Below are 14,389 nucleotides of genomic sequence, written 5' to 3'. Positions count from 1 at the left end.
CCGGGATCTTGTGTTTGGACTGAAGCATGAGCATCTGGTGTGTCCCCAGAGGGAAGATCTGATGACCGGCCTCCTCCTTGGGTGCTCTCTGTGCCCAGACCGTTCTGGCGCACCTCTTAAGTCCCTTTAACAGATCCGATTGCTTCTCATTCCCTATCTGAAGTCACGAGCCCTGAATCCACACAGAATCTCCTAAGTGCTGGACCCAGGTGTGGAGGCCAGTCTGTGCTGTGCCCTCTGCCCCAGGACCTTCTAGTAAACCTGCACCAGCTCCCTCCTCTACTCCTTGGAGGCAGTGCCACTGCTGGGCACTCACCACCTCCTGCTCCCTGCCCTCCTGGTCTGAACCCTTCCTTATTTATACTGCCTCCTACTCCAGGAAGCCTGCCAGGTTTCCACCCATCCTCTCACTGCTAGCACTATCTTACTGCTATGCTTGTAGGTATTCAGTCCCTACTAAGGAAGTTCGGGACCCTGAGTTACAGCATCGCTGAGATGACCAGGGACCCTGGTCCCTGGGGCTTAGTCTCCCCTTGTCATTCCTGTAATGAGTCTACGCACCTCCGTCTGTCTACCTGGTGAATGTGTTGATGGTCATGACGTCGTTGTTTTCCAGGAACGGGATTATTCTCCGAGGCCTTGAACTATTATCTTGAATGTCCTACCAGACATTGAGTTCACTGAGGGCAGCATCTCCATCTTTCTCTGCTTCTCCAAGGCCCCACCAAGGATCCACATCTCTTCCCAAACACCCCTCTGCTTGAGAAGTCTGTGTTCTCTGTACTGTGGTCAGCACCTCCTCTCTGCCACGGCCCCTGTCCTTGCAACTTTATGGTGTCTCAGTCCAGCCCTGGGGTGATGGGAAGCAGAGTCCTGGGGACACTACCAGGACCCAGGAGTCACACAGGAGCAGGCCTGGAGAACAGGCCTCCACATCCACGTTACCAGCACAGCTGAGCATCTGCTCCACACGAGGTGCTGAGAGCCACAGCTCTGCCTCCGAGAGCGTGGATGCTGGTGGGAGAGACAGACACGCACACAAATGCCTCTCTCGCCGGGCGGGCTGCGGTGATGGACACGAGGAGAGGGGATGGGCCGGCAGACTCAGGTTCTAGGGGGAGGGGGTCGGGAGGGAGGCTGGGGACAGGGCGGGCAGATGAGCCAAGGGCTAGTGCATTCTGGCCAAGCGTTCTCGGGGCTGCGCCCTCTCCAGTGTGTGGCTCCACTGGGGCCTGTGTTCAGAGACATCCCCCCTTTTTCCTGTCCTTCGCCTGAGCAAAGAGGTACGTTTGCTCAGGCAATGTGGCCCTGACCTGGGAGGCCCTGGAGGATGGGCAGTGTCGCCCTCTCCTGAGGGACAGCTTTGCTGCCTACTCCATCAGCCTCTAGCCTCCTCCCCCTTCCACCCCATCTCGCCTCCCTGGGCCTAGTCTTTTTAAATTGCTCCAAAGCCCCACTTGAGCTCTGGCAGGCGAGGGGCCAGTGCTCAGCCTCCTCCTAGTTCTCTGGGTTTGACAAAGCACTTGGCAGTTCCAAAGTCCTACCCCTGAAGCTGGTGTTATAACGACCATGGGAGAAGACAGAGAGCCAAGGGGTGCAATGGCTTTGACAAGGTCATGCAGTCAGTTAGACTGGGAGCCCAATCTCAGATCCTAGAGCCAGTCCCTTCCTCCAATTCCCTGAGGCCTCTGCCCGGTTGGCCCCAGGCCCAGTCTCTCCGCCACCTCGCCCACCCTCTACCCCCTTCCTCTGGCGGCATCCCCACCTCAGGGGGGCAGCCTTGAGTCTGAGAGACTGAGGAAGGTGGGGCTGGGAGTTTCCTGGAGGTGGGGGTGGGGAACCAATGACCTGGATATTACTGCTCCACCCCTCCCCGCATCTCTCCACAGGCCCCACGAGCCCACTCTCTCCCTCCCGCGCCCTGAGCCGCCCAGTCTCAGTGCCTTTTACCTGCACCCCAACATCGCCTCGACAGATCCTTTCCACCGCCCCCCGCTCCGGGCGCGGCAGGGGGCCACCCGTGCCCACAGAACCTGCCCGTCCCTGAGTGGAAAGCGAGGAGAAAACCGGGTCGAATCCTTCATCTCCCCCTACTCCCTACTCACCCGCCCCTGGATCTCGGCTGCAGATACCACCCCCTCCCAAGCCAGAAATAGACACTCTCTCCGCCACCTCCCTGCGCTCGCGCACACTCCTCCCCTCCTCCAGCGGCTCCTCCGCCTTCCCCTCCCCTCCTTCCTGCGCTCCAGCCGCAGCCCGCAGCCTCCGCTGTCGCTGGCGGGCGGCGCACGGCCCGGGGGACCCACGGGCGGGCGGGGAGCCGGGACCCGGCGCCGGGCACCCTTGAGCGCCGGCGAGCCGCGGGGCTTCGGTTCTTTGATTGATTTTTAAATTTTCATTTGTATTTTCCCCGCCCCGCCCCTTTTCCTCCGGCCCCGCCCTATCGCTCCACGGCTTCCGCGCTCTTTCCTTTTCCCCGGCTTCCTTCCTTGCGTTTCTTTCCCCCTGCGCCCTCGGCTCGCCCCCTCCCCGCTGCCTCCCCCTTCCTCTCCCCTTCCTCCTCGGTTTCTTCCGTCCTTTCTCTCCCCCTCCCCTCCCCCGCTCCTCCTCCCTGCGCCCCCCTCCCCGTGCCTGCAGACGCGCGGATCGTCCATGCGCTCCTCGCGGGCAGAATGCTGGGCGGCAGCGTGAAGAGCGTGCAGCCCGAAGTGGAGCTGAGCTGCGGCGACGAGGGCGCGGACGAGCCGCGGGGCGCCGCGAGGAAGGCGGCGGCGGACGGCAGAGGCATGCTGCCCAAGCGCGCCAAGGCGCCCGGCGGCGGCGGCGGCATGGCCAAGGCCAGCGCGGCGGAGCTGAAGGTCTTCAAGTCCGGCAGCGTGGACAGTCGAGTCCCCGGCGCGCCGCCCGCCTCCAACCTGCGCAAGCAGAAGTCGCTCACCAACCTCTCGTTCCTCACGGACTCCGAGAAGAAGATGCAGCTCTACGAGCCCGAGTGGAGCGACGACATGGCCAAGGCGCCCAAGGGCCTGGGCAAGGCGGGGTCCAAAGGCCGCGAGGCCCCGCTGATGTCCAAGACGCTGTCCAAGTCCGAGCACTCGCTCTTCCAGGCCAAGGGCGGCCCGGCGGGCGGCGCCAAGACCCCCATGGCCCCGCTCGCGCCCAGCCTGGGGAAGCCGAGCCGGATCCCGCGCGGCCCCTACGCCGAGGTCAAGCCTCTCAGCAAGGCTCCGGAGGCGGCCGTGAGCGACGACGGCAAGTCGGACGACGAGCTGCTCTCCAGCAAGGCCAAGGCGCAAAAGGGCTCCGGGCCCGTGCCCCCCGCCAAGGGCCAGGAGGAGCGCGCCTTCCTCAAGGTGGACCCCGAGCTCGTGGTGACCGTGCTGGGAGACCTGGAGCAGCTGCTCTTCAGCCAGGTGCTGGGTGAGTCCTGCCTCCTCTCCCCACCCCTGCCTTTCCCCGTGCCCGCTGCCCGCTGCGAGGGAGGGTGTGGGGAGAGCGGGGCTCACCCTGCCCTCCTCCCCCGGCGGGGCTCTGCGGACCCCGGGTCAGGCTGCGCCGCGACGCTGCGCCCAGATGTACACGGCTGGCCCACCTCCAGGTGCATGTGGCCCAGGTGCGCCGTGATAGACACTCCCCAGGCGGGAGCCGGAGCTCTGCTCTGGCCTCCCTCAGGTGAGGCTGGACAGTGGGGTGGGGAGCATCGCTTCTCCAGGTAGAACCCATCTGCTTTCTCCAGTCTTAAAGCCTAGAATCTTAATATGGCAAAATCTGGGGGTCTGGTGGAGACCTCAGCTGTGTTGTGGTCTGTGCTGGGCCGGAGAGCATGCAGCACGGCCAGGGGAGCGCCCAGCGGGAGCCGATCTAGAGGGCAGATGCGGGGAAAGCAGCTGTGAGGGTTGTCTGGCCCCGAGCGGAGCTGAGGCTGCACTTCCTCTGTGGATCCCCGGTGGGAGCAGAGTCGGATTTCCCGGGTGTGGGGGTTCTGGCAAGGAGACACGTCAGGGGCCCGGGGGCAGGCGGACAGCCAGCTGCGCGCATCTGGATGCTTGTCTTGCACCTCGGCCCGGGCTCTGGCCCAACTCCCCCGCCCCCGCCCCTGCCCCCGCCGGGTTTTTAGAGCGTGTGGGAAGGTCTGGGCGTTCGCGCCGAGACTCCTGGTTGACTGGAAAGCCTTTGCCCTTTGGCTAATGGAAGCCGAGCGGGCGGGAAGGAACAAAGCTCGCCCGGGCGGAGGAAGCGCAGAGAGCTGGCCCATTGTTCTCTAAGCCTGAGGAGTCTATGCAAAACACCCGGAGCGGGCCCCGGAACTGCGCTTGCTTTCCCCGGGGAACCCATGCCCTGAGAAGGATAGAGCCGGGGTGTGCAGGACGCAAGGCCGCCGGGCCTCGGAAGCCGGCACGGGTCGGGCCGGGGCCACGAGAGGACGGCGGCGAGGCCTGGAGCCGGGCAGTCGCCGTGGCTCCGCGGACTTGTTGCGGTGGTTGGGATGTGGGTCTCCCGCGCCCAGGGACCGGAGCTTCCCGGGTACCAGGCTGGCCGCCCGCCCCGCGGGGGGCTGGGAAGGGGCGTGTCCGTGCGCGTGTGAAGGGCGGGGCCGACGCGGGCTGCGGTCCGAGTGATGGGCAGGAGGAGGTGGGGCGCGTGGGAATGGGGGGTGGGATAGTCGGCTGGCGGCCTGGAGAATGCAGGGCTGGGAAGACTGGCCGAACTACTGCAACCTTCCTGGGCCCCCGGGCCCCGTGTGGGCCAGGACGAGGCACCTCTGACCAGGGGCAGGGTTTGGAACTCTGGATTCCGAGCCTCGCGGAGGAGGCCGCATAATGGGCTTTGCAGGGAACGCCAGGGGACTGGACAAGGGCAAAGAGGGAGGCGCGGCTTTTCCCTGGAGAGCAGCCTGAAGGCCTGGCCTCCGCAGGGACGAGTGGGAGTGGGGTGCGGAAGCTGGGGGGAGGCCTCCCCCACCCCCGTGCCTAGTGCTGCCCTCAAGGAACGTACTGTCTAACTGGAGGAGACAGACAATGTAGGAGAAAAGAAAAAAACGATTGCAGGCACCAGGGAGGGCTGTGGAGGAAATGAGAGGGGGCTGCGTGCAGGAGAGGGACCAGGAAGTAGACGCCTCTCTAGGGAGGTGGTCACTGAGTTGTGACCAAGGCCAGAGAAGGTGACACTGGGCAGACAGGGAGGGCACTCCCTGAGGGCTGAGAGGAGGGTGGGGATGACGTGGAGGCGAGTAAAGGTGTGGACTCTCCTTGGAGAGGAGCAGGCAGGAGTGTCAGGGACACAGGAGAGCAGAGGACACAGTTCCCCTTTCAAGGTCAGGGCTTCCCCAGACCTGCAAGGCCCAGCACTGCCCCAGGACCTGCAGGCCTGGTTGAAGCCCTCTTAGTTGCTTCTCAAGAGGCAGTGACCATGGAAACCCTGACCCATAGCCCCACCCCCAGCTGACCAGGCAGGGGGAGACCCTGAGCTGTGGCCCCTCCCCCTACCCTCCAGGTGCATCCTCGGAGGTGAGGGGGAACACGCCCCACTTCCCAGGCCGTGGGGGAAACGCAGGGCTGAAGTATCGACGACCTAGGGGTCACCTGTGAGTTAGTACTGAGAAGGCAGATTCTGCATGTCTGTCCTGAGTCGTGAGTTGCAGCTCCAGGTCAGAGGCCTGACTGAGGGAGGGGAGTCAGCAGGGGAAGAGGGCCCTGAGCAAGGCTGGTATGTGCTGGGCTTGGGCCAACAGACCCGCCCTGATGACCGCACAGAGAGGGAGGGAGTCTGGCAAACATACTGGACTGACCCCAGTGGGTGCTGGCAGTGCGGCTGTCCCCAGGAGGGCAGTGCTGGGCATTGCATGGTGGTGGGGAAGGGGGCAGAAGGGGCCAGGTGACCACCAGGCAAAGCCCCTCTCCTGCATGGGGCGGGGACAGGGTGGGGGGACGGGAGAACTCATGAAGGTGTCCAGGTTGTCAGGATCTCGCTAGAGAGCAGGATGGCTCCTGGAGGAAGGAGTGGACACCTCGGTGTCTCCGGATGGTGGCGAAAGACACAGGTTCTGCACCGTAAGGCTCAGGGTCAGGACACACTCTCACTCCCCATGGCCATCTCTGACCCAAGAAGCTGCCCAGCCCAGTCTCTGGTGGGGAGAGGGAGTGAGGCAGCCCCAAATAATAGTCTTTTATAAAAGGGAATGAAGCTGATCACTGCTTCCCAGAAATCAGCTGGGGCCCAGATGGTCCAGGCAGGCGCCCTGCCCTTCCCCCACTTTGGAAGCTGCCAAATGACTCAGGTCCCACTGGGGAACCCTAGACACTTGGAAGACTGAGGGGTGAGTGCCCAGGGGAAAGGGGCCTGTCTCAGGAATCAGGTGCCCTTAGACCCTGGTGGACAGTCTACATCAGGCGATTTGGCTCCCAGAGGAAAGGTCTCCAGCCCCTGGCCTGGGTCTGGGGCAGGCAGAGGGCCACAGTCCTGAGTTCCCTGTGCAGAAGTCCTGAGCTCCGTGGCCTCTTCTGGGACTCAGGTTCCCCACTTGTGAATGTCTCCCCCTTACCTGTCGGGATTGGGGAGGGGTGCAGATGGAGGGGGTCAGACCTTGGAGGTGCCCTGGACTACTTACACAGAGCTGGTATTGATCTGGAGCAGTTGCATACACTGTCTTGCCCACCCACCTCCTCCGCTGGTCAGCCCTGGGCCCAAGGGCTTCAGAGCAAAGTCAGCATGTGTCCCTCTTCAGCCCTCCTGGCCCGAGGTGAAGTCCGGGCCTCAGGAGTCCAGGCGACTGGAGTTCCTGGTCCCACTCCCTCAGGCGTCGGGACCCACAGAAGGGTTGCCACGACAATGGTCAGGCCCTTGGAGGCTGAACAGAGCAGGGGAAGGAAGTCAGGAAATGATCTCTTTCTAAGCCAGTTGCTTGATGTGGGGTTTTGGTTTTGTTTTATTTTGAGGAGGGGGTTTGCTCCAGAGATTGTATTCTGGGATGCTTGAATAGGGGAGAGAAGAAATGGCTTCCCAAACCATTTTTTCCCCTTTTCCTTCAGTGCATTGGGGGTTCGGGTGGGTGGAGGATTCTTGGGAGTCTCAGAGCAAACAGGCCATGTGTGCAGGCTCACCCAGCACTCTCGGCCCGCGGTGACTTCCCAGGGGTCCCCCAGGGCCCAGCAGGAGAGTGAGGACACTCACTTCCGGCCTCCCCAGGCTTGTGGAGTCACAGGTGAAGGAAGAGAGCCACCCACCCTTGTCACCTGCCCCCAGCCTTGCCCTTCTCCGGGCCGACCCTCCACACACATACCCCCAGCTCACAGCCTCTCACCACGAGGGCTGGAGGTGCAGGCTGCCCCGTGGGGCTCAGGGAGAGCCGGTCCTGCACGGCCAGCCTGAGCGGAGCCCCCAGGCCCATCCCTGCAGCTCCCCAATGTCTCCTTGAACAGCCAGGGGAGAGACACCCTTCTCCACGCAGAACACCCGCCTCCCTCGCCCTTCCCTGGGATTTCGCAGAACCACAGAATGGAAATTGTCTGGTGGAGCCACCCACCTAAAGCCGGAATTACTCCCTCTGTGGCGTCATAGGCAGGTGGGTGTTCTGTTTACACACTTCTAGTGACAGAGGGCTCACTACCTTATTTCCCTGGAAAGCACTCATTATGGGAAAGCCCCTTGAGCCAAGTTTCTGCTTTCTCAGCATTTCCACCCGTTAGTGGAGACCTGCTCTCTGGATCCTCACGGATAAAAGTGGCCTGCCTCTCAGATGCCTTTCCTTGTATCTGAGGTCGGATGCCGTCCACATCCCATCGCATCTTTTTATTTTTCTCCCGTTTGTCTTTTCTTTTGGAATCAGCCTTGGTAGGGGGCGGAGCTGAGCTGTTCCCCTGACTCCTGGGCCCCTCATAATGTCTGCACCTCAGCACCTGGCCCGCCTGGGCTCTCCTCCGCAGGGTCCCCTGGGCCTGGAGGCCCTGTGATGGCCAGCCAGCCGAGGGGAATTGGACGCCACGTGTTTCTCGTTTGCGCTGGCTGACCTCCTCCAAACCCCGTTTGGATTACCCAGATGCATTTGATGTCCCCAGAGCCCGCAGCCTTCCCTCTCCTGCACAGGAAGGGCGGGGGGCCAGGCTCAGCTCGCTGGCCCTGTGTGGGCCCTGCATGGGCCGCGATGGAAGCCCTGGGAACCCTGGGTCAGCCCTCACGGCAGGCACAGTGTTTCACACCTTCCCCCACTGTGGCCCCTAGGGATGGGGCCCCCTGCAGAGAGAGGAAGCCAGAGCCTCTTGGGTCCAACACACCGGGGTCTCTGCTTCCCTCCTGATCCACAGGCGTCGGGGCACAGACCCGGGAGATGCCCTAGGAGCCATGTTTCTCTCCCAGAATTGTGCCAAGGGTATGTCCGGCGTAGTCACAGCCTGCGTGCCTGGAAGGGTGGTGGGGCCGGGCTCTTCTCTCTGCACAGCACACAGATTGCAAGGATGGACTTCCCGACTGGAGCCGTGGTGGGGGTGGGAGAGCGCGGGCACTGCTGCTGGCAGGTTCTGGGCTCGCTCCCGGGGCACCTGCACTGGCTGGTTCCGGCTCCTGCTGCCAGCGCTGCCTGTGTGACACCGGTTCTTGTCCAGCTCAGCCTCAGCTAAGCCCCCGCCGGCGGCCTTGGCCCGGGCCTCATCAGACCTGTTTTCGACGTCCCGACGACACGTTTCAGAGCCTCCGCAGCGGGCGGTTCCTGCCTGGTCTTCTAATTTCTGTGCAGTGCTCACTCTGCACCAGCTTCCCGGGGCGCTTGCTCCCGTGTCAGGGATGGGAAGCCAAGAGCAAGTGTGGACCCAACACTGGTCCTGGGCAGCCAGGTCGTCTTGAAGGGTGTCCAGTTGAGGTGTTGCCGTTGGGGTGATCTGGTCACAAGCACAGACGTTTCGTTGGAGAGCCAGACTGCCCGCCGTGACCTTGGGCTGGGTAGGAAGGTAGTGGGTGTTGAGAGGACGAGACTTAGACAGGCAGGTGTGCGGGGAGGTACTGGGTGATGGAGCGCATGGCTTCTGCACGTAAACCCCCAGGACGAGGCGGGGCTGGAAGGCAGGGGTGCTCGGAGGACGCACCGTGGGCAGGGCATAGAAGTGCTTGCACGCTCGTTGGCCTCCGACAGCCGCACGCATACTGAAGGTGCATCTGTGTGTGTGCAGTGCTGGGCGGGCAAGAAAGAGCCGGAAGGCTGACCAGGGTGGAACAGCTTCCCCCAGACAGACCCCCCCCCCCCGCCACAGGCAGAGACTGCAGGGGTTGGGCTGCCCTGGCTCCTCCCCCAGAAAAACACCGTGAGGCTGTTGCTCCCGGGGCGCAGGCTCCCTCTGCCTTTGGTGACCCGGTGGACAGGCCTTCCCTTCGGGGGGAGCTGGCAGCCACCCAGGAGGCCTGGGACCCAACTCTCCACCAGGAGAGAAAAAGTAGGCCTGGAGTCAGCGGTGGCCTAGCAGCAGCCAGCACTCACCGGCCCCTGGCTGTGTGATGTATGTATTTCTTGTTCTTACTTTTTGTTCTTGGTTGGGGGAGGTATTAGGTTTTTAAAATTTGTAATGGAGGTACTGGGGATGGAGCCCAGGACCTCACGCACGCTACTGCTGAGCTGTACCCTCCTCCCCGAGAGCCATGTTCCGGCTCCCGGCGTCTGGTAAGTCACTCAGTGCCCACAGTGACCCTGAGGTTCCGGTGCTCAAAGCTGAGCAGATGGGGGCACTGAATGACGGGTCACCCGCTGGACCAGACGGCAGGTGAGCAGCAGAGCCAGGACTTGACCTTCACCCCGCGGGGTACCACTTCCAGAAGCCTCAAGCCACCCCCGCCAAATGTTGAGTTTGGTCCGTTTAATTCAGGGTTGCTGACAAGCGGTGGCTGTTGGGCAGATCACTGTGCTCCTGAGGTTCAGGCTTTGGGCCCCACTGGCCGGCCGCTGACCTGCTGCGTGAGGGGACAAGAGGGGTCCATGCTCCTTCCAGTGTGGGGTGGAGGCCATGAGGAGGCTGAGAAGGGCTGGGGAGGAGAGTGAGGGGGCTGGAGCTGTCGGCCTGTGGGGTGAGGAGGGGAGGGGCGCAGACAAGGGTTGGGATCCTGGCAGCAGAAATGGGAGGGACTGGAAACGGAGAGGAGGAGGTAAATGAGGGCTTAATCAGGGTCAGCGTCTGGCTGGGGGAGACCGGGAGGGAGGTGGACAGGCAGGCTGGGGAGCCCATGACATGACTGTGACAGGCCCCAGGGCGTGCAGGAGGCTCTGGACAGACATTCAAACAGGGCAGACATCAAGGCTCGCCCCAGAAGTCCCCCGCAGAATCCCATGCTGGCGCGGGGCCTCCCAAGTCCCACATCTGTGTGCTGAGTGGAGATGGCCCTCACAGCAGAGGGCCCTGCAGAGGGGCTGAGGGGCTGTCCCTTATGATTGGCAGCAGCTCTGATTAGGCCCGAGGGTGCAGTACCCCTCTGTCCCCAGCCCTGGGGAGCGCCTGGCCGGAGGCAGACCCCCAGCCCACAGCAAAGCTGAACCAGACTGCCCGCGGCAGCACCAGCGCGCAGGCCGACCTGAAGACAGCCTGTGGAGCGTCTCCACAGCACACAGCTCACTTGGCATCAGAAAGACACAGGTCTGTGGGAGGGCGCCGCCTGTCAGCTCCAGCTTGCTTAGTCCACCCGGGAAGCCTTCCGAAGGGGTGGGGAGCCGTTTAAAGGGGTCGGAAGCACTTGGCTCAGGGAAAAAGGCCTCCCAGGCGCCCAGCTTTGCTTGGATGGAGTGGAAGGACTGGGTTGGAACTCACTGGCCGGGAGCCCTGGGAGCAGATGGTCCTCGGGAGGGCGGAGCAAGCAGGCGGCCCGGCCACGCGGGCCCCAGGTGGCGAGGATGCCCCAGTGGAGGGTTAGGGACCTTGTCCCAGGCGCGTGCCTTCCCCTTCCTCTGTTCTTTGGGATGCCGCCGGGCTGTTCCAGTTGCCTGGCCCTGGGCGTTCTTGGGCTCCCGCTGTCCCAGGAGCTGGGGTGTTTGGCTCTGTCCTGGAGTCTGGGTGACCCCAGGAGGCGTCATCCAAGGGCTCAGGGGTGCCAAAGGTATGTCACCGTGTCTGTTTCCGCTGATGGTGACATGGTGTCTGTGGGTTGCTGGGGCCACCCCTGCCTGGCCTCCCCGTCATCCTGCCCTAGGCGGGAGGGCGTGACAGCAGCAGAGAAGGCCACCCGGGGTCGGGAGGCACCCGCTACCACATGGGGTGGCACCCACTGCCACGTGGGGCGGCGGGGACCATGAGGGTCAGGGCTCAGCCTGGGGCTGCTCTACCCACCCAGTGGGGTTGGCTTGCAGCTCAGCAAGCGGCGTGGAGGGGCTCCTCCTGCTCCTGCACATCAAGGGGCCTCCTGGGCGCCAGGCAGAGCCTCCCTGCTGGACACTGTGGCTTGGGGGCCATCGAGGGCCTGGCTTCAGGGTTCAGGCTCCCAGGAAGAAGCACCAGTGCCTGAGATGCTGACCGGCCCTGTGCTCTGCGGGCGGGTGGGCAGCCTCCCTCCCGAGGCCCCACGGAGGAGCACTGGGACCCTCCCAGGTGCGGGTCGCTGGGAGTGTGCATGGCAGTGACGGACACGCCCCTGTTGGCCGGCAAGCTGAGCGCTTTGTAGGAGCCACTTCAGCCCCACAGTGAGATGCTGTTCACGGGTCCCACGCACAAGACTTCACAATGCTCAGAGTTTCACAGGCTGTGGGCTGGGAGGAGGCGGGGCTCCCCGCCACGCCGGGTGGGAACCCTGTGGGTGCGGAGTGTGGGGGTTCCCGGGGGGGGGACTGCGTGGCCAGGGTGGAGGAGGGTCTGTCATTTGCCTGCGGGCATGAGAGCAGTTCATCTTTTTTAACGGCCAGTCTGGCCCTCTGAGGGCATTGCGGGTGACTGGGAGCCCTGCTCAGACACGGACTTGGAGGCAGGAAGCTCGGTGGAGCCCGAGAATCACACGGCAGTCACATGGGGGTCACATAAAGCTGAGATTCAGAGGAGCCGCTGGACTCTTCCGCCTCATATACAAGTGGCCACGTCGGCCCCCACCCCGCCCCTAGAGAACCTCGAACCTTTACGCCCGTGGTCCCAAGAACTGGGCTGTGAGAACCAGTTCTTTCCAGCCCTCGGCAGACAGGCGGTCACAGCACCACGCGGTGGGCTGCGTGGTGACACAGCCACGTCCAGAGCTGCAGGATGGCTCTTGGGGAGAGGGCTGCCCCCTACCAACAGGAAGGCCAGTGGCCACAATGTGGATGCCTAGAGCAGTCAGGAGTCGGGGGACCAGATGTCCACCTGGGGTGAGCTGCTCCCTGGATCTGTCACTCGTAATGTGGATCTTGAATATAAGCCCCTTAATGTCTCAGCCTCCTTGGTGGTAAAGGAGGGATCAGGCCTGCCAGCTTGCAGCTCAGGATGGGGTGGTGTGGCTGTCGGCTGAGCCGCTGCAGCGGAGGGCCAGCCTGGGGCTGGGGCCGCAGATCCAGCCCCATCTGCGTCTCAGGCCTGACTTCCCCTTTCCTCCCCTCCTGCCCGTCCTTGGCCAGTGATTTCTAGAGGAGACTGCAGCAAGTGCTGTGTCCGCGGGAGGCGGGGTGAGGCGGGGTTCGCTCCATGGATGACCCGGGGACTGTTGGTAGCATCTGTCACGTGCTACGTGTTGTGTCTGGCTGAGCGCTGGTCCGGTTAGTTCATCTGACTGTCGAGAACAGCCTAGCGAGTTAGGTGCGGTTTTAGCCCCATTTTACTGATTCCTGGGCCCCGCAGACCCCCTGGGGACTGGTGGTCCCAGCGGCGTCTCCCGCAGGCTGGTGCCGGTTATGGACCTGCTGTGGTTTGGCCCGGTGTTTTAGCTCGGACTCTCGGTTGTGCCTGTGGAAGCCCCTGGGGCCAGCTCAGGGGAAGGGGGCGTCTGTTATAGGACACGGGGCATCTTGCAGGACTTGGGGGAGGGGTGGGGTCCAGCCAGGTTTCCGGGTCTGTCGAGCACCTTTCCTGCTCAGGGGCCCTGCCCCCCGCCCTGGTGGCTCCTCGCTTTCTGTGCCACAGACTCACACTTCTGCCCCAGGCCCTCGTGGCCGGTGTGGTGCCCACAGCTCCGGCCGCCTCCGTCCCAGAGATCAGCCGGTCTCCCCTGGGGCCGGGGGCCTGACAGCCGTCACAAGGAGGGAGGGAAAGCGCATTCTCCAGAAGTCAACTTTGTCAAGTGTTTCTGAGGTCATGCATCAGCTGAGCAGCTGTTTAGACTGTGATAAAAAGAAACGAGCAGAAACAGTGTGAAAAAAGCGTCTGAACTGTGGGGGAGGTGGAGAGAGCCGGCAGAAGGAGTCCTCACTTCTGCGGGGGCACTCGGCCTGCCCTCCAGCTTTGTCTCGGCCTTACCTGTCCCCTCTCCACCACAGGTCCCCTAACGCAGTCCTGCCCTGTCCCCAGCCCCTCCACTGGCCAGCAACCCTTTGGTTGTCCTGGGGTGTCCCCAGGGCTGAGGCTTGGCATCCGCCCCGTGGCCTGCTCTCACACAGCCGGGAGGACATCTGGAGGGGACGAGGCCATGTCGTCCTGGCTCCTCCCCTCATCTCGGGGGAGAACAGGTGGCTGGGGAGTTGCTGACCGGTTATTTCCCGCAAGCATGAGGCTGGGGCTTGGGGGTGGGGGTGGGGGGCGCCCACTGGCCTTGTCTTAGGGGTGGGAGGCCCGATGGGAAGGGATTTGCCACAGAGGATCCAGCCCTGCCTCTGAGCCTGAGGCGCCCAGCCTGGCCTGGGCTGAGCAGGGGCTGGGTTCCTGCCATTTCCCCACGTTCCGCATCCAGGTTGGGTTTCCTGCTGAAACCGTGTCTCTGAAACAGTCATAAAGTTCCTAGCTTCTCAGCCCAAGCTGTCTGTAGCAGCTCTGCGGGTTCTAAGTCCTCACCTCTCACCCTGGGGGTCCTAGGAGGGAGGACACAGAACACACAGGGCATTGGGGGCGGGGGGGGCTAACCTGGGCTCACATCCTGCCTCTGTGTCAAGTAGCTGGGAGGCCCTGCGCCGTTTGTCCTCAGAGCCATGTATTTTCCAGGCCCTTGCTCCTGAGCCTTAGCGTGCCTTCCACCTGCCCCCTTTGCCCCTGCCCACAGCCAGAACGCCCCTCTCCCCTCTGGGTCTCCTTGGGCCTGTCTCTGTTCTGCTGTCTCCCCGCCAGGTGACTTGTCCATCCGTCCTTCCTGCGTGTGTCGATCATGTTCTCAAGAAGCATCTCCCCCGGGTGCTGGTCCCCCTCCAGACCCCGCCCCAACTGCAGATGCAAAAATTAGACATGTTATTTTGCATGCTGTCTACCTAAATTTGCATTTGATTGAAAGACACCAGCGTCCTCCCGCCCACATTTCTTCCTTCCCAACGTTCCCCTGTCCG

The 14,389-nt window shown here is 63.2% G+C and overlaps 1 protein-coding gene across 3 annotated transcripts in view; it reads left to right on the top strand.

Annotated features, from left to right (window-relative positions):
• Positions 1-14,389, top strand: part of NAV1 (neuron navigator 1) — a 203,260-nt gene that overhangs the window by 74,124 nt on the left and 114,747 nt on the right. For 2 of the 3 annotated variants that reach the window (XM_074351514.1, XM_074351513.1), the window contains exon 4: positions 2,638-3,420. The exons of the other annotated variant lie outside the window; for it this stretch is intronic. In XM_074351514.1, coding sequence (XP_074207615.1) covers positions 2,638-3,420 — 783 coding nt within the window. The remainder of the gene's footprint in view (positions 1-2,637; positions 3,421-14,389) is intronic. 3 annotated transcript variants of the gene reach the window in all.

Source organism: Camelus bactrianus, chromosome 23 (genome assembly GCF_048773025.1).
Source record: "Camelus bactrianus isolate YW-2024 breed Bactrian camel chromosome 23, ASM4877302v1, whole genome shotgun sequence".
Lineage (NCBI taxonomy): Eukaryota > Metazoa > Chordata > Mammalia > Artiodactyla > Camelidae > Camelus > Camelus bactrianus.
This window is presented reverse-complemented; position numbering and strand designations above follow the sequence as displayed.